At 38.5% G+C, this 20,212-nt stretch overlaps 1 protein-coding gene across 5 annotated transcripts in view; it reads right to left on the bottom strand.

Moving 5' to 3' along the window:
• Nucleotides 1-1,339: 1,339 nt before the first annotated feature.
• The window catches only part of LOC128698946 (triadin), a gene marked incomplete at its 3' end in the record, with an annotated part of 37,935 nt that continues 19,062 nt past the window's right edge, over nt 1,340-20,212 (bottom strand). For 2 of the 5 annotated variants that reach the window (XM_070081364.1, XM_070081368.1), the window contains 5 exon segments: nt 1,340-1,500; nt 2,829-3,143; nt 14,292-14,432; nt 16,019-16,171; nt 17,445-17,567. In XM_070081364.1, the coding sequence (XP_069937465.1) occupies nt 1,340-1,500; nt 2,829-3,143; nt 14,292-14,432; nt 16,019-16,171; nt 17,445-17,567 (893 nt within the window). 5 annotated transcript variants of the gene reach the window in all.

Below are 20,212 nucleotides of genomic sequence, written 5' to 3'. Positions count from 1 at the left end.
CATGAATTATTCATTACTTTTCCCTTTGTTTATGATGGCACCTAAAGGTAGTTGTTAGAAACGATTAAACTCAGTGAACATGGTATGTCGATGGTAATAAAATGGCTCTGGGCCGCATTAAACAGGTAGGTAGGTGTAAGTATGTAGCCCAGGCGGACTACATAGTACCTACATCTACCGGCTACCTACACCTGACTTCCTACAAATAAGTACTACTCGCCTCTTGCCGTACATTAATACTACAAATATTTTAAGGTAAGTAATGAATGTACTGTGTATGTATTTTACTTTTTGTGTTTTTTAATGCGTAGTTCTATTAATAACTTAATATAAGTTAGTGTAAACTTGACAACCCTACGCCCGTTGTGGAATCTATTGTGGCTTTGGGGAAGTCCATGGGGTTGGATGTGAGTGGCCAGGATAAGGAAGAGTTGGTGGACGACCATAGGGAAAAGCTAACCACTGAAGAGCTGCAACACTAGTTATTCTCTATTGTTAATATTTTTGGGTATCTGGAATGGATTAATTGGATTTGCACTATTTCTTATAGGAAATATTACTTCGGTTTTCGTCCATTTCGAATTTCGACCGACCTTCTGGAACAGATTAAGGACAAAAACTGGGGGTCCACTACATTATTTTATTAAAGTTTATGTGCTTAAACTTCTTTTTTATTCACTAATTCCTTTGTCCCATGCCTAATGTTCTGACTTACTGCTTAACAAAAATAAATTGTAAATGATCTGTTGGTAAGTGTGGGAAAAGTAGAACCTGGAAACTACTTATAGGACCAGAAAACTGATACCTTGGAACAGCCTCAGTCCCAAGTACTTTAGATTAATGAGGTTTGACTATCTTATGTGAAATCATTAATAAACCAACTTTGCAATAGAGATGAAGTCTTACTCATTTGCCCTAAGCTTTTCTTATGGATAAAAGCTACTAAAAGCATTAAATACAGTATTTCTAATAATCTTATTTGTCCAGTATTAAAACTAATTTATTGGCAGTGAAAACTTTGGCTCCAGCATAAGCTGTTATGCAGAAATGGAGAGTTATATTAATGATATGTATGAAAAAAGAAAATGCATATATTTTAATCAAACAGCAAAAGAAATCTGGCTCATCAAAACAATATTAAATATAAACTCTAATTTCTGAATCAGCTATTGTAATATGTAAATAAATACCAGGTAATCTGTTAATTGATAATACAATATAATGGGGTTTTAGCAACTGATGAGACACATTTCCAAAATGTTAATCTAGGATAAAACAAAAAAAGCATGGCGTTGCCAGTGATGGAATCTCGACCCTGAATGATAACTTTACTGCGTACCTCTCGGCAATGTACCAAATGGAGTTGAAGATTCTGAGAACAGTGTATCAGCATCAGAGGTGTCTCGGGAAACACTGCGGGCCCATATCGGAGAGCTGAGTCCCCCTAGTGTGTCATCATCCCGCCCAAGGCTACTACGCGACATTGTCTCGGAGATCCTCCTGTTAATTGTGATTTTAAGTTAGCGACTATGAAGTTGTAAAATACATTACCCTTAGTTGTGACTGATACAATTATAGAAGAAAATATTAGACAAAGCTATTCATGCTTTACAAACAAGCATCCTCCCATGAGGATGAGTGAAAGAATGGTACTGTCCTCTCCTTTCTCTAGCATTTCTTTATGAAAATTAAGACACGTGCAACATCTGCATATCTTTATTGTAGACATTTTGCCATCCAGTGGCTTTATCAATACAAATTCTAGGACATAATTCTAATTATGTCCTAGAAACAATTAGAATTATGTCCTAGAATCTGTATTGATAAAGCCACTGGATGGCGAAATGTCTACAATAAAGATATCCAGATGTTGCACGTGTCTTAACTTTCATATTGTTGGTATTTTATACCTTTCTTGCACAGCATTTCTTTAGCAATAGTCTATTATTCAAATTACTGACAAGGATTGTTTATGCGCCAAGTTTCTCCCAACATAATTACTACTGTTTGCTAATTTTACCCTGGATATTATACATGTATTTCTTTTTCACTGCCAAGAGAGGTAAATGATCACGTAGGCCAAAGTGCTCTTCAAATCTTAAAACTATCTATCAAATATTATTACTGAAGTATATGCTACAGCTTATCACAAAATAATGTCCTTTTAAATATAGGTAGATTGTGATATATCTATATAACCTAACAAGGTAGCTTGTGATATATCAATATAACCTAACACATGCAGGAGTAGTAGTAGTCCAGGAATAAAGAGGTCATTAAAATTTCTTTATAAATTTTCTAACCCACTACAAAGTAAGAGTGGATTTTCAAATGTTTAAAAAGTTTTTAAATACCATGACAAAGAAATGCCATTGAATTTTCATAAACTATGTACATAACTAATTTTCATTAGCTATGTATAAATTTTTCTTTTAACTAAGCACCTATCCTATGTGCTCTAAAAACTTTCAACTGCTATGCATACTATTTTCTTTAGCTATGCACTTTGCAATCATTTACTAGGATACAGTTTAAAATATTACAGCATTTTTCAGCGCTGTATAGCCCTTGTGGCTTAACACTTCTTTTTTATTATAATAATAATTACAGCATTTAAATATCTACTACAATACATGAATCTCATTTGGCAAGTGGCATTATGCATTAAACTGGAAAATTTCTGAAATTATCAGATTATAATACAGAATTTGCTATCCATATTTGTGACATGTTAGAAGTTAATTACTGTACTATGAGTGTGTTTTCCACAATTCTTCTTCTAGATTATTATAAAAAAAAAAAATCACAGATTGGTCGAGGTACTGGACCTGGCAGGCGAATCTCGTGGTGAATTGTAGAGAGATGACCAAAATCCTGAAGAAGCTGAGTGAACTGCTCCAATTCCTGCACTACTTGGGGCCATGTTAGGTTCTGGAGTAGGTCGATTCGATGAACGGCGACTCCTCTCACTTCTGATTTCATCTGCATTCATTTTACGAGTAAGTGAGCGGACTCGGTTGAGTAAAGTAGAAAACAGAGACTCAGCAGTGAGGATTTGGAAGCCATCATCTTCATCTTCTTCCTCTTCCTCTCCTGCAGAGCTGAAACTTTCACTGTGATCCAACAGGAATCCTCGCCCTCTACTGTACAGTGATAAAAAGACAAATGTCATGTTAATAACAAAATCACATATAGTAAGAGTCATAAGCTCATTTAGTATTTCACAGTCTAAAGAAAGGGTGTAAATGTAGCAATCTTCCTTTCTCCCAGTGAAATACTGACAAAGATTTTTTAATACTGTATCACTGTAACATATATGTAATTTTGATTTCCCATTGTCTTGTATGTAGATGATACATGGTACTTTGTCTCTGGCTAGAGAACCACAGGAAATTTTAGCAGTCCTAAATTACTTGGTATAGTAATGGTGGTAAAAGGAAATGGTCTTTTACTGACGTTTCACCCATGGAATGGGTTTTACTTATTCACAAACAAGATGAAGCCCATTGAATGGGCAAAACAAAAAAATAAAGGACCACGTGAGGCTGCATTTCTCTCTTCACTGTTGTGTCTGTACTTTATACCAATATATCTTCATGGTACTGTAACACTAATATGAAAAACAAACTTATGACTCTCTAATTCAAATATACATTATGCAATTGGATAATAAAAATTAAAGTATATTAGAACTTATGTGGGCTAAAGCTGGGGATTTAGATATTGAAATTAAATGCCTTTGCTGTACCAAACCAGCTCCATGTAAACTGCATGATGTACTCTAATTTGTCTAATAATAGCTAGGAGTTCAATTAGTAAGGCTCATACAGCTCTTTGAGCTGTCACAGCCTTAAACTTCAACAACCCCCTAACCATTATCATTTTGTGTCTACTGTGTATTTTATTTACTTAATATTACCCTTTATCACTGTGATTCAGAATATCACCCAAGCAGAGTTGAAAGTTTGAAGGTAGAGTCAACTAGAAATAACCACTGACTAAAAAGGCAGAATTGTTTGACAAATAACATGTTCAGTGAGTCAGTACACATGCCCCATCTTCCTCCCACCAATTACTTCTAAACTTTCACTCACACCACTCCCAACCTACCTGCTGCTCCCACTCACCAATCACCTCCAAGCAATCAACACATCTCCAACCACACTGCAATCCAATTGTCCCCAACAATATTTATCCCCTCCCCATTCTTCCCTAAGTTCAAACCCTTTCCAACTCCCTGACCCCAAACCTCCCTACCTCAAGTGGACCCTAATCGAGGCTTCCTTCCCTCCTTATTCTACTGATTTCCCTCTGACTCCTTTCTGGTTACATGCCTCGTCCCACCAAACAAGCCTCTTACATGCCTCCCAGCCCTCGTTATCTAAGGCTTTTTGAGGACTCCTCAATCTGCCTATATGCATTCAAAGGAAACCTCCCATCCCCTTTCCCCTACAAATTTACATACACTTTCCTTCCTTCATTTACCCCCAACTACTAAACTACAATCTTGTTGAATTCACCCCATTCCCCAGGAGCTAACCTTCAGTAACCACCAAAATTAAACACAACTCCAGAAACAGAGGAGCTAGCGAATACAGTGGACCCCCGGTTTACGATCAGCTCCCAATGCGACCAATTATGTAAGTGTATTTATGTAAGTGCGTTTGTATGTGTATGTTTGGGGGTCTGAAATGGACTAATCTAATTCACAATATTCCTTATGGGAATAAATTTGTTCAGTACTGGCACCTGAACATACTTCTGGAATGAAATAATATCGTAAACCAGGGGTCCACTGTAGTTAGACTAATGGATAATTATGTAGGCACACAGATACAAGCCATATCACTAACATAAATGGGGAGATAAAAGACAGAATAATAAAAAAAAGATAGACATTGTAGTACTGCAATTTGCAAAGGTAAAACAAATGTAATAAAGTTGGTAGAATTACCGACAATATGTAAAGTAAAAGGACACAAGTGCAACTAATGTGACATTTATTGTGGCAACGTTTCGCTCTCCAGGAGCTTTATCAAGCCATTACGTAATGGCTTGATAAAGCTCCTGGAGAGTGAAACGTTGCCACAATAAATGTCACATTAGTTGCACTTGTGTCCTTTTACTTTACAAAACAAATGTAATTTTCCCAGGAGTATTGTAAAGGGAGAATAAGACAGGAGTTGCACTCAAGATAAATAATGATTGGCAATCCAAGGAAATGAAACACAATTTCAAAAAACATCAGTGACATGAGGGCTGAGGATGATAGTGATATACAACTCACCAATAAGAGCCGAGGAAGCAACATCACAGAGTAAGCAGGGCAAAAAGTGAAGCTGCTGATGAAAGGCCCTTCAATGGGAGGGTACCTTGATAAGAGTGAGAGGCTCTTCATCCAAGGAATTGGGGCTACTCTTTGGACTAAATCTGATTACCTCCCATTCCCCAGGTGTTGTATGAACTGTTTAGTGCTTCACCTTGAATACATTAATAATATTGGTTACAGGGGATTTCAATTATAAAAATTTGTTAGAAAAACCAGAACCTGCATGGAAAGCCAGAAATGTAAAGAGCAAAAAACATTGAAGGCAGCAATGGAAAGGTATGAGCAAACACAAGAAAAAGCTACATGAGAGGTATGAATGATCCAGCAAGATTTTAATTGACAGTTTCCCTGAACAATCAGATACAGTAGACTGTCAGATAACAACAGTAGTTACGGTCCTGAAACAGCATGTAATAAAAAATCGTGTAAATAAAACTAAAGAACATAAGTGAAAAATAGAGTTGTGTTCATTAAATCCCTACCCAAAAAAAAAAGTCTCAAAAATGTAAAAAAAAAAAAAAAAAAAAAAAAAAAAAAAAAACTAATTTTGTAATTGAAGATTGATGTGGTGATGTGCATCAAAGATCCTGCAACCAGGTATTTTAATCTCTACTAGTAAACAGAGGTATTTTAATCTTTACTAGTAGACAGAGGTATTGTTAGGTTGTTCTACTCACTACAACTGTATGGGAATTATAAAGGAGGGGTTAGAGTGGTTGGGGTATACACAAGAGGAGTTAATGTGGTTGGGGTGAGCAGGTGCGGTGTGGGGGACTGAGGGGCGGGGATTTGACGACTGCTGTTGTGGGAGATGAAAACTGAATGGTAGTGGCTGATGAGGGGGTGGAGTTTGGAAGCAATGAGGCAGTGTGATGGTGACCGTGTGGGTAGCAGTGTCACTAGGTGTGTGGGCTGTGAAAGCATGGGTAAGGTGTAGGAGTGAAGTCATATGGGCTTGAAGCTGTGGGGGAGTTGTGTGGATGAAAGGTGTGGTTGATAGTGGTCCAGTGTGGGTGGTGATTGGATGATGGGTGGGTGAGTGGCAGTAAAGAGGGTGGTGGATGACTAAGTGATTAGGTATGTGGGCAGCATGTTAGGGTGAAAGGCTAGGTAAGGTTAGGTGTGGGGCAGGGCTATATGTGGTTTTCAGGGAGTGGGGAAAAGATGTAGGTGCAGCCATGTGCTGTGGGGGGCAATTATATGGGTGGGTTGTGTGGGGGCAGGTTTTTGGTTAGAATGGTGTGGGTGGAGGTTACTGGTTGGGAAGGCATGGGTGAAGGCATGTGGCCATGGGGAAATGTGAAGGTGGAGGTTCATGGTTGGGATGGTGTGGGGCATTATAGGGGTGGGTGGTATAGGTGTGAGTTGTAGGCAATATGGCTGAGGTTACTGGGTGTGCAGTGAGGGTGTGTGGCCACAGAAGGGAGGGGAAGGTTGAATGAGGTAACAACAACTATGCAAGAATGTAAAGAAAAGCTGATAAAATATGAAAATCAAACCTGTTTCATGGATATATAAGAAGGAAAATGACTGTAAAGGACCAAGTGATAAGACTGAAGAAGGAATGAGGCACATTTGCTATAGATCCCGGCCGGGGGTATGGTTTGTTTGCAATAGTGTCATTACGATTTCTTGAGTCAGTTCGGTATCCTGAAAGCTAAACAAAACTGAGAGGTATTCATAGAGGTACAAGAAATGATATCAGAGAGCATGAATGAGCACAAGAATAGATTAACCACACCAAGAAGACACCAAAAAACAAAGAAGTAAAAAAGACACACAAATGGATACAACTAAGCAATGGGACCTAAAACACATTTTCTCAGAAAATGGATTTTCATTAGTTAATATTAATTTTTAACCCATAACCTGTCCAAATGTAAATCTACGTTTGTACTGCTAGCGCTCCAAACGTAGATCTATGTTTTATTTTTCTTGCCTCCAAATTTGGCACGTATGGCCTGAGATGCCTGGTCAGTATAGAATGGGACTTAACACTTGGTGTGTGCAGTATTAAAAAAATCTGGGACCACTTAGTACCTTGTGGGAGCACCAGTTCAACTGAGCACCAGCTAGAGCAAATAGCATGGCAAACACCAGGGATTCACTGATGTCATGTTGTATTAACACTCCCCTTTTAAGAGGAAAGTGATGTTGACCCAGAGTTTAGTGGCTTTGAGGTGGATGTGGCCATAAGTGGTCAAGGAAATATCAAAAACTTCAATAATAACATTTGTGCAACATCCTTTCATTTCTGATACCACTGGTAGTGTCATCCTGCCAGAATGTCCAATAACCTATGCCCTAATTAAAGAGAAAAGATTCGGGAACAAGTGTAATATGTATTCGGCAGGCCAGCCAGCTGGCTGGGTGGCTGGCTAGCTGGCTGACTGACTTTCACTGTCTCTCTGTCTATCTGTCTCTATGTCTGTCTGTCTATATCTGGCTCTCACAGGTACACATAAGTACAGTTATTATACATCATGTAAATTACTTAGGATAACCCAAAAATTCCAGTGCTTGTAGATATATGGCATGATAAGCATGATGCAAGTAATACGCCTTTTCACTTGCTCAGGAATCAGGAAGCGGCTTGTAAACCAACAGGTTTACAAGCAGCTCCGAGACAGAGACACAAGCAGACGGAAAGACAGACACACAGACAGACAGACAGATGAGCAGAGCTAGACAGATAGACAGACATGTTTGTGTGTAACAGTGAAAACAAATAAAGCCAGGGTCCCCTGGAACAGTGCACGTTCATCAAGTGTCACTGCACTGTCAGCAGTTTACTGACACTCAAGTTTTATATATACTCCAGCATGTCTAAAACATTGCTGAGACCTATAAATACTTTGTATAAATTTCTAAACAATAGTAAATGACCAAGGCAGGTGAAAATGTTCACCTGTCAGTGTGTTTGTGACTATTTGAGTACTATTTCAGTACCTAATATTAGTGTCAGAACAAAGATTGGTTATGAAATCACAAGAACTATCATAAATTGTATTTTTTTTTTTTTTAACATGTCGGCCGTCTCCCATCAAGGCAGGGTGACCCAAAAACAAAGAAAATCCTCAAAAAGAAAATACTTTAATCATCATTCAATTCTTTCACCTCACTCACACATAATCACTGTTTTTGCAGAGGTGCTCAGAACACAACAGCTTAGAAGCATATATGTATAAAGATACACAACATATCCCTCCAAACTGTCAATATCCCAAACCCCTCCTTTAGAGTGCAGGCATTGTACTTCCCATTTCCAGGACTCAAGTCCGGCTATATAAAAATAACCGGTTTCCCTGAATCCCTTCACTAAATATTACCCTGCTCACACTCCAACAGATCGTCAGGTCCCAAATACCATTTGTCTCCATTCACTCCTATCGAACACGCTCATGCATGCCTGCTGGAAATCCAAGCCCCTCGCCCACAAAACCTCCCTTACCCCTTCCTTCCAACCTTTTCGAGGACGACCCCTACCCCGCCTTCCTTCCCCTACAGATTTAAATGCTCTCCGTGTCATTCTACTTTGATCCATTCTCTCTAAATAACCAAACCACCTCAATAACCCCTCTTCAGCCCTCTGACTAATACTTTTATTAACTCCACACCTTCTCCTAATTTCCACACTCTGAATTTTCTGCATATTTAAACCACACATTGCCCTTAGACAGGACATCTCCACTGCCTCCAACCACCTCCTCGCTGCTGCATTCACAACCCAAGCTTCACACCCATATAAGAGTGTTGGTACTACTATACTTTCATACATTCCCTTCTTTGCCTCCATAGATAATGTTTTATGTCTCCACATATACTTCAACGCACCACTCACCTTTAAGTACAGTACCATCAGCAAAAAGCAAGTGTGTCAATTCTCATTTTTGTATTTGATTCCCCATAATTTAATCCCACCCCTCTCCTGAACACCCTAGCATTTACTTCTTTTACAACCCCATCTATAAATATATTAAACAACCATGGTGACATTACACATCCCTGTCTAAGACCTACTTTTACAGGAAAGTAGTCTCCCTCTCTTCTACACACCCTAACCTGAGCCTCACTATCCTCATAAAAATTCTTTACAGCATTTAGTAACTTACCACCTATTCCACATACTTGCAACATCTGCCACATTGCTCCCCTATCCACTCTATCATATGCCTTTTTCTAAATCCATAAATGCAATAAAAACTTCCCTACTTTTCACATATATGCTTCAATGTAAACACATCCCCTACCTACTCTAAAACCTCCTTGCTCATCCGCAATCCTACATTCTGTCTTACCTCTAATTCTTTCAATTATAACCCTACCGTACACTTTTCCTGGTATACTCAGTAAACTTATTCCTCTATAATTTTTACAATCTCTTTTGTCCCCCTTCCCTTTATATAAAGGGACTATACATGCTCTCCACCAATCTCTAGGTACCTTCCCCTCTTTCATACATTTATTAACCCTTTGAGGGTCGACAGGCCCTCTCCGAGACTCGTTCTCAGGGTCGGCCAAATTTAAAAAAAAAAAAAAAAAATTTTCTTATGAAAAGATAGAGACTCTTTTCCCGATCATAATGACACCAAAATTATGAAATTTGATGGAAAACTTACGGAATTATGCTCTCGCAAAGTTAGCGGTCTCGGCGATGTTTACGCATCGGTGATTTTGCCCAATTTGAGGCCCATTTTTGGCCAATTCCACTGCACTAGTCGACAAAAAACATGAATACAGTGCACCCCCGGTTAATGATTTTAATCCGTGCAAGAGGGGTAATTGTTATGCGAAATAATCGTTATGTGAATGAATTTTCCCCATAAGAAATAATGGAAATAAAATTAATCCGTGCAAGACACCCAAAAGTATGAAAAAAAAATTTTTTTACCACATGAAATGTTAATTTTAATACACACAAACTGAAAAAGGCATGCACACTTACATGACACTTACTTTTATTGAAGATCTGGTGATGATTGATGGGATGGGAGGAGGGGAGAGCATTATCTTCTTACTGTTTAGAAGGGGAATCCCCTTCCATTAGGACTTGAGGTAGCAAGTCCTTTTCTGGGGTTACTTCCCTTCTTCTTTTAATGCCACTAGGGCCAGCTTCAGAGTCACTGGACTTCTTTCGCACAAGATATCTGTCCATAGTGGCCTGTACCTCTCGTTCCTTTATCACTTCCCTAAAGTGTTTCACAACATTGTCAGTGTACAGGTTGCCAACACGGCTTGCAATAGCTGTGTGAGGGTGATTTTCATCCATGAAGGTTTGCACTTCAAGCCACTTTGCACAGATTTCCTTTATCTTTGTAGTAGGCAACTTCTTCAATTTCTCTCTCCCCTCCTCTGAACCAGTTTCCCCAGGTCTGGCCTCTTGCTCTTGAAGTTGATCTATCAGCTCATCAGTGGTTAGTTCTTCATTGTCCTCCTCCACCAACTCTTCCACATCCTCCCCACTAACCTCCAACCCCAAGGACTTTCCCAATGCCACAATGGATTCCTCAACTGGCATAATCCTCTCAGGGTTAGCCTCAAACCCTTCAAAATCCCTTTTGTCTACACATTCTGGCCACAGTTTCTTCCAAGCAGAGTTCAAGGTCCTCTTAGTCACTTCCTCCCAAGCCTTACCTATAAGGTTTACACAACTGAGGATATTAAAGTGATCTCTCCAAAACTCTCTTAGAGTCAGTTGAGTTTCTGAGGTCATTACAAAGCACCTTTCAAACAGAGCTTTTGTGTACAGTTTCTTGAAGTTGGAAATAACCTGCTGGTCCATGGGCTGCAGGAGAGGAGTGGTATTAGGAGGCAAAAACTTCACCTTAATGAAGCTCATGTCCCCATAAAGTCGCTCTGCCACGTCTGTAGGATGACCAGGGGCATTGTCTAACACCAGGAGGCACTTAAGTTCTAATTTCTTTTCAGTTAGGTAATCTTTCACATTGGGGGCAAATGCATGGTGTAACCAGTTATAGAAAAATTCCCTAGTGACCCATGCCTTACTGTTTGCCCTCCACAGCAAACACAAATTATCCTTGAGGACATTCTTTTGCCTGAACGCTCTGGGAGTTTCAGAGTGATACACTAATAAAGGCTTCACTTTGCAATCACCAGTAGCATTGGCACACATGAGAAGAGTAAGCCTGTCTTTCATAGGCTTATGTCCTGGGAGTGCCTTTTCCTCCTGAGTAATGTAGGTCCTGCTTGGCATTTTCTTCCAGAACAGGCCTGTTTCATCACAATTAAACACTTGTTCAGGTTTCAGTCCTTCAGTTTCTATGTACTCCTTGAATTCCTGCACATATTTTTCAGCCGCTTTGTGGTCCGAACTGGCAGCCTCACCATGCCTTATCACACTATGGATGCCACTACGCTTCTTAAATCTCTCAAACCAACCTTTGCTGGCCTTAAATTCACTCACATCATCACTAGTTGCAGGCATTTTTTTAATTAAATCCTCATGCAACTTCCTAGCCTTTTCACATATGATCGCTTGAGAGACGCTATCTCCTGCTAGCTGTTTTTCATTTATCCACACCAATAAGAGTCTCTCAACATCTTCCATCACTTGCGATCTTTGTTTCGAAAACACAGTTAAACCTTTGGCAAGAACAGCTTCCTTGATTGTCTTTTTGGTGCCCACAATAGTAGCGATGGTTGATTGGGGTTTCTTGTACAACTTGACTAGGTCGGCGATACGCACTCCACTTTCATACTTATCAATGATCTCTTTCTTCATTTCAATGGGAATTCTCACCCTTATTGGTGTACGGTTGGCACTAGAAGCTTTCTTGGGGCCCATGGTCACTTATTTTCCAGAAACAGCACCGAAAACACTGTAATAATACGAAATATTCCGAGTGTATGCTTGGATGTTACCGCGGAGGCTGGCTGGTAAACAATGGGACGGGCGGCACATGTGAGGCTGGCTGAGGGCGCACATTGGACGCGTCTCGGACGAAAATCGGTGAGCGGGTTTTTAATCGGTATGCGCGGCAAATATTTTGCGATTAAAGTAAGCGGTATGCGAAATAATCGCTATGTGATGCCATCGTTATGCAGGGGTCCACTGTATTTTGCTAGAACTCCACTTTTTCTATCGAATGAGTGCAAGAAACCACCCATTTACCAATTTCAACTATCCAGTACAGTGGTCAGAATTTAGCAATTTTGCCAATTTCACACAAATTTCAAAAGATGCCAATTTCCGAATAGGGTCCAGAATAAACAAGAAAGACATTTCTGGCACTAAAATAACATTTCCTTTGTTCATTAGTCACGTCTCAAGGCCCCTCTTACATTCTTTTGCTTTCCACTTTCAATTTTTATTCTCACAAAAAATAGAAGATTTACTGTTATGCAGACTACTGCATTAGTGTAAAAAACGGTATAAATAATATTGGCGCACTTGCAAAAGAATATTAGACTCACCAGTTGATGTGTATTGGACACTTGGCATGATTTGTTTACTTTTGAACTTTGGTAAAAATTGAACATTTCTGCTACTTTGAGCTCAATTTCTAGGTACTTTTCTTTGTAAAACCAGTCAAAATCATCTCAATTTCTGTAATATGTCTTCCATTCTATAAAATGAGACCAAGAAAACTAGAATACAACAATAAATACCATACAAAAATACAGTGCAAAGTCGCTGTTTTATTCGAAAAAAACGGTCAAAGTTTTTTTTATCTCATTATGCACTGTGCTGCAGGATTTTTTTATACTGTGCATACTGTGCACACTGACCACATAGACCAATTCTTTCATATGTAGGCCTACCAGCTTTCTCCCACTAGATTTGAGGGCACTAGAATTTAGGCGTACTAGTACGTCAAAAACCCTGGGTTGTAAGCCGTACTAGTACGTCCGAAACCCTCAAAGGGTTAAACAAAAATACCAACCACTCTAACACTATATCCCCCCCTGCTTTTAACATTTCTGTCATGATCCCGTCAGTTCCAGCTGCTTTACGCCCTTTCATTCTATGTAATGCCTCACACACCTTCCCCACACTCACATCCTGTTCTTCTTCACTCCTAAAAGATGGTATACCTCCCTGTAAAGTGCAACACTTTTGCAAGCAGCAGGACTCAATGTTGCCGTTGGGTGAGCCTCCAGCTCCAACTTCGCGGTCTTATATCTCGTAAGTACTGACCCTAAAAAATTTATTTTTGGTCTTGTTACATGCAGAAAATTGCCCTCTTTAATTTAAAAAAAATGATTTTTTTTTAATATATTTGGAGTGCTGGGCAAGTGAATGTAGATCTACATTTGGACAGTTTAAGGGTCAATGGGTGAAGGCCATGTTTGCACTAATGACTAAAATGACACCTTAACCCCTGCCATCCTCAACTTTTGAGGGTTGTGTTTTTTACCACCAAATACATCTTACGATACAATAACTGGATCAAGGAGTGATTAAGACATTTTAAGTGGTAATACACATGCAAGGTGTTGCAGAAACTCCTTGCAGTAATAGATGACAATGCAAATGCTAGAATGTGAAAATTCTTGCATATATTTAACACTGCTGATCCAGTATCCACCATAGGAGTTCACAGGATAAAGTGCCCCAGTCTACAATAAATGCAGGCTGGAGAAAATTATGGCCTGGTGTAATGAATAATTTTACAGGTTTTCCCTCAATAAACAGCCAGGTCCAGGAAATTGTGCTTTATAATGAAAGGGGCTGTTCGTTAGACTGGAATTTACTGCATTCGGGCAGGCATGTATACTACAGGGTTCTTCAGGAGAATTATGTACATTCAGAAAAGATGTCCACCCACATATTATATAAAACTTAAATTATTTTACAACAGTATAACATATAAATAAACTAATATTACATAAAAACTCAATACTAATGTAGACAGTCACCCCCAAAAAAGCATATAACATTGCAGCCACACCATGCAGAAATTCAGCAGAAGCTTAAAAGCCATGCAAGAAATGCAAGTACCTGTTAGTGTGAGAGAGGCGCCTCTGCCACATGGGCACTGTTCCAAAATCAGCAGGTGTCCTACGAGGTAATGGAGGGCATGACACAGTGCCTGTGGGCGACTGTGTATAACTGTCCCCCTCACCTTCCGTTATGCCACTGCTGAGTCAAAATTGTCAAGCACCAGCAGTCATTAGCAAAAGCAAAAAAGCTCTAGTGTAACAAGCATTTAGTCCTAAAGAACATTCATTCACACAGAAAATTCCTGATGGTTTGAAACACTACAAAATAAAACTCTGCTAAATGGTAAATAGTTGCAAATAATGTCTTTCCATGATGTGAAATCAAACGTTGTCACTATTTTTCAGTCTACTAAAACTCATCAACCCAAGATTTCAATGTTATTGATATTTAAAACAAAATACTATATACATTGACTTTCCTAATTAATGATAAAACCCTTTGGAAAGATCAAGGTATGAAAAAAATAAGCATTTTGTTAACATAAGTAGTTTGTTTTTAAATTTCAAGCCTGTTGCAGATGATACTAATCTACATATGTTAGAGGTTAGATGATGCAGTATACCTGCATTCTATGCACGCATGAAGTTCACCACATTGTGATGCTTGTAATGCCAGTTTCATTTAGTTTGACACTGCAAGTGGTCAACAGAACATAACCATTAATAGGAAAGAGATCGTATTAAATTTTAGTCATCCTTATAAATTAAATGATCACCATGCCAGGGAAATAAGAGCTGGTCATGGATATTTAGTAATAAATCTCTGCAATTATACACAAACTACACAGTTAACAAAAAATGGTACAGGAAATATGAAAAAAATAGACAACTGTACATCCCTACAATTTAGCCATACTAATAATAAATTACAAGATGGTTTGTTGCACTTAAGTGTCATAATTTATTTACTCCACATTCTTCTTTCATTAATATTCCTATTTCTACCTTTTCATTTCCCACTGTTATGATGCTTTTTCTGGTATTCCTCTTTCCATGTTTCTACTTAATTCTGGATACTTTCTGAAAACCCTCATCTTTTGTGTACCTTCTTTGAAAGTGCAAACAAGTAGCCATTGCTTTCCATGGTAGATGAAGCGGCACTTCAAACTTCCTAGCAAATAGCATTACTCTTAAAGGGTGGTGTGCTAGGTTCAAAGCCTATCAACTACACAAGGCTCATTAATGCTGCATTTCACCCATACACCACATATGAAGAATACCTTAATCCCAAAATAAAGAGGATTAAGGTAAGTTCAGTACATATACATAAAGATATACACACCTTTTGGTGTATATACACTGTACTCTTAGGGGTGTAATAATCAGTGACAAACTCTTGAAAAAATATTGTACATGCAAGCATTCCTCACCTCTACAAGGAAGCAAACCATTTATGATACAACCATAATGACATGAACAAAAAAAACACAACACCTTTCCTTGCCGTCCTATTTAAATTTTCTTCACTTCAGTATTCCTAATGTAAACTCAGTCTATTCAAAAGCTAAGCTATAAAAAAATTATAAATATTATACTTTCAACAATACTGTAATTCTAATTAAAAAAATATACCAGTATGAAAATGTTTTCTGATTTGCTCTTTCATTCTGACTACAGCAAAACATTACAACAGTAAGGCCCAAAAGTTTCATAATTTCAAGAACAGACATGCAATACCGATATCAGCATATTTTAATACATAAAATGACATACAATATATCTTACTTAAGGGCACTGGGTCTTGCAGAGAGTGTGCGTGAAAATGCTTGATGTGCTCGTGCTACTCCAAGTTCTGCTGCTTCTTCTACGTGAGGTGGAGGAGTAACGATACCTTCTCCCTCAACTGCTATGGGAATAATTCGTTCTCGGCGAGATTTTCTGTAAAATAAATTATTTCCAGAGGCCATTATATTTATACCTTGAATTTCTGCTTAACGGATGAAGAATATCTAATTCGTGGTATGTAAGAATTTGAGAAGAGGACAGTAGTACTGGCAACTAGTGTTCCCTATGCACATAGACAAACACTAAATCAATTGAGGAGGGGGACATTCTCAGTGATGGTAACTACAGTCGAGTCAGTGACTTTTGTATATTTTGAGTTTAAATATTTTTTTCTGTATGTATATTCATTCAACATCTAACACTAACATACCTACGGGCTACAGTAACTATACAAACGTCATTCATATTACATAAGATTGTTGCTACTGGTAGCACACCTGTACATATTGCTTACACACTAGTGCACATAAAAACATTCACTCTATACATGGCTGGAAAAATTAGAAGGAACATTAATAGCAACCCTATAGTCAACAAATATTATCCCTCATAATGACGCTGAAAGCCTTATTCAATATTCTTTAGAGGATTTTGTTTTTTGCCAAATCAATAAACAATTTCTACATGTATACTGTACGATTTCTGTCTTAAAAATAATTACTCAATACCTCTGTTGCAAATATTTATTTATCCTAACTTTTCTGCATATGATGAAAAAAATTATGCCAAGTTCCTTGAAATGTTACATATCAATCTCATTCCATCCTTTTAAATATATATAGAAACTCTGCATACACTATAACCCTCTATTTTAAACTCCTACCTAATTATTTTGATTCTGATACTCTGGGCATATTTCCGTGTTCACATCAGGTTTATATTTAAAGTTTTTTCATAATGACTATGTCTCTTTCACTTCTTTGAATCGAAAAGCTAATTTATGATGTCTCCACTCGACAAGTCTTCACATTATAGCTTTAGAAATAATTTATTACTGTATCTATGAGTAAATCCCTCACAATACAGTTAAATTAACCTGTATCTATCAGTTTTTCAACCTCTATTCATATATAAACGTATTCAGCTTACTCCTGTTAAATTTTGTAAGTGAGATTAGGTAAAGTGTACAAAATACACATGTATATGGAGAGCATGACACTAACAGTCATATATTGAAAAGTAAAAGTGTAGTTTTGTGAGGTGGCACAGGAAGGTGCAGGCATAAGATAGAACTGCAGTCTTTAAGTTGGAAATAATAGGTAAAGATACAAAGATATGAGACTGAAAAGGTTTGGGCAATGTAGAGAGCCTATAAGATCACACAGAGGAACTTTCCAGGACAAAGGTAAGCATCCAACGAACCAACCTTATTGGTTCAGGTGAGGGATTAAACAAGGGTGATCGTGGGTCAGAGGTACATCTGTTGGGAAGCTGGGAAGGCTGTGGTGATGTAACCCTTGGTACTGCCGAGGATGAGGTGCCTATAGGCCTGTTGAGGACAAGATTTCCATATGAATTATTATTAAAATCCTTGTGCTGCTATCTATGGTGAATTTCCATGATTTAAAAAAAAATAATAATTATTATATGTAAGCACACGTACACATACTTCTTCAGCCACAGAGTAGTCAGGAAGTGGAGTAGTTTGGGAAGTGATGTAGTGGAGGCAGAATCCATACATAGCTATAAGCAGACACACAAACTGAAGAAGACATGCACACTTACCTTTATTGAAGATCTGGTGATGATTGATGGGATGGGAGGAGGGGAGAGTGTGGATGATAGTGTTTAGAAGGGGAATCCCCTTCCATTAGGACTTGAGGTAGCAAGTCCTTTTCCGGGGTTACTTCCCTTCTTTTAATGCCACTAGGACCAGCTTGAGAGTCACTGGACCTCTGTCGCACAACAAATCTGTCCATAGAGCTCTGTACCTCCCGTTCCTTTACGATTTGTCTAAAATGGGCCACAACATTGTCATTGTAATAGTCACCAGCAAGGCTTGCAATAGCTGTGTTAGGGTGATTTTCATCCATAAAGGTTTGCAGTTCAACCCACTGTGCACACATTTCCTTAATTTTTGAAGTATGCACAATGGATTCCACAACTGGCATAGGCTTCTCAGGGTTAGCCCCAAACCCTTCAAAATCTTTCTTAATTTCCATACTAATTCTCACCCTTTTTACCACAGGGTTGGCACTAGAAGCTTTCTTGGGGCCCATGGTGACTTATTTTGCAGAAACAAGCACCAAAAACAGTGATAAAATGGATAATATGGAATGTACCGAATGTGTACTTAGATGCGCGCACACTGGCTGCTTGTAAACATTGGCACACAAGAGGCAGTTCAGGCCACATGTGGACACGTCTAATACGAATCGTATCGAATACCGGGTTTTCAATCGGATACCGAGGCAAAATTTTTGCGTTAAAATGCATCGAATACCGGATTTATAGAATACCGATGCCATCGAATACCGGGGGTCCACTGTATGTATGTATGTTTTTTTTTTTTTTTTTTCAACAAGTCGGTCGTCTCCCACCGAGGCAGGGTGACCCAAAAAAGAAAGAAAATCCCCAAAAAGAAAATACTTTCATCATCATTCAACACTTTCACCACACTCACACATTATCACTGCTTTTGCAGAGGTGCTCAGAATACAACAGTTTAGAAGCATATACGTATAAAGATACACAACATATCCCTCCAAACTGCCAATATCCCAAACCACTCCTTTAAAGTGCAGGCATTGTACTTCCCATTTCCAGGACTCAAGTCCGACTATATGAAAATAACCGGTTTCCCTGAATCCCTTCACTAAATATTACCCTGCTCACACTCCAACAGATCGTTAGGTCCCAAGTATCATTCGTCTCCATTCACTCCTATCTAACACGCTCATGCACGCTTCCTGGAAGTTCAAGCCCCTCGCCCACAAAACCTCCTTTACCCCCTCTTTCCAACCCTTTCGAGGACGACCCCTACCCCTCTTTCCTTCCCCTATAGATTTATATGCATTCCATGTCATTCTACTTTGATCCATTCTCTCTAAATGACCAAACCACCTCAACAACCCCTCTTCTGCCCTCTGACTAATGCTTTTATTAACTCTACACCTTCTCCTAATTTCCACACTCCGAATTTTCTGCTTAATATTTACACCACACATTGCCCTTAGACAGGACATCTCCACTGCCTCCAACCGTCTCCTCGCTGCTGCATTTACCACCCAAGCTTCACATCCATATAAGAGTGTTGGTACTACTATACTTTCATACATTCCCTTCTTTGCCTCCATAGATAACGTTTTTTGACTCCACATATACCTCAACGCACCACTCACCTTTTTCCCTCATCAATTCTATGATTAACCTCATCCTTCATAAATCCATCCGCCGACACGTCAACTCCCAAGTATCTGAAAACATTCACTTCTTCCATACTCCTCCTCCCCAATTTGATATCCAATTTTTCTTTATCTAAATCATTTGATACCCTCATCACCTTACTCTTTTCTATGTTCACTTTCAACTTTCTACCTTTACACACATTCTCAAACTCATCCACTAACCTTTGCAATTTTTCTTTAGAATCTCCCATAAGCACAGTATCATCAGCAAAAAGTAACTGTGTCAATTCCCATTTTGAATTTGATTCCCCATAATTTAATCCCACCCCTCTCCCGAACACCCTAGCATTTACTTCTTTTACAACCCCATCTATAAATATATTAAACAACCTTGGTGACATTACACATCCCTGTCTAAGACCTACTTTTACCGGGAAGTATTCTCCCTCTCTTCTACATACCCTAACCTGAGCCTCACTATCCTCATAAAAGCTCTTTACAGCATTTAGTAACTTACCACCTATTCCATAAACTTGCAACATCTGCCACATTGCTCCTATATATATATATATATATATATATATATATATATATATATATATATATATATATATATATATATATATATATATGATGAGGTTAATCATAGAATTGATGAGGGAAAAAAGGTGAGTGGTGCGTTGAGGTATATCTGGAGTCAAAAAACGTTATCTATGGAGGCAAAGAAGGGAATGTATGAAAGTATAGTAGTACCAACACTCTTATATGGGTGTGAAGCTTGGGTGGT

This window comes from Cherax quadricarinatus, unplaced genomic scaffold, assembly GCF_038502225.1.
Source record: "Cherax quadricarinatus isolate ZL_2023a unplaced genomic scaffold, ASM3850222v1 Contig2486, whole genome shotgun sequence".
In the NCBI taxonomy this organism is placed as follows: domain Eukaryota; kingdom Metazoa; phylum Arthropoda; class Malacostraca; order Decapoda; family Parastacidae; genus Cherax; species Cherax quadricarinatus.
Note: the sequence above shows the minus strand (reverse complement) of the source record. Positions and strands in the feature narration are given on the sequence as shown.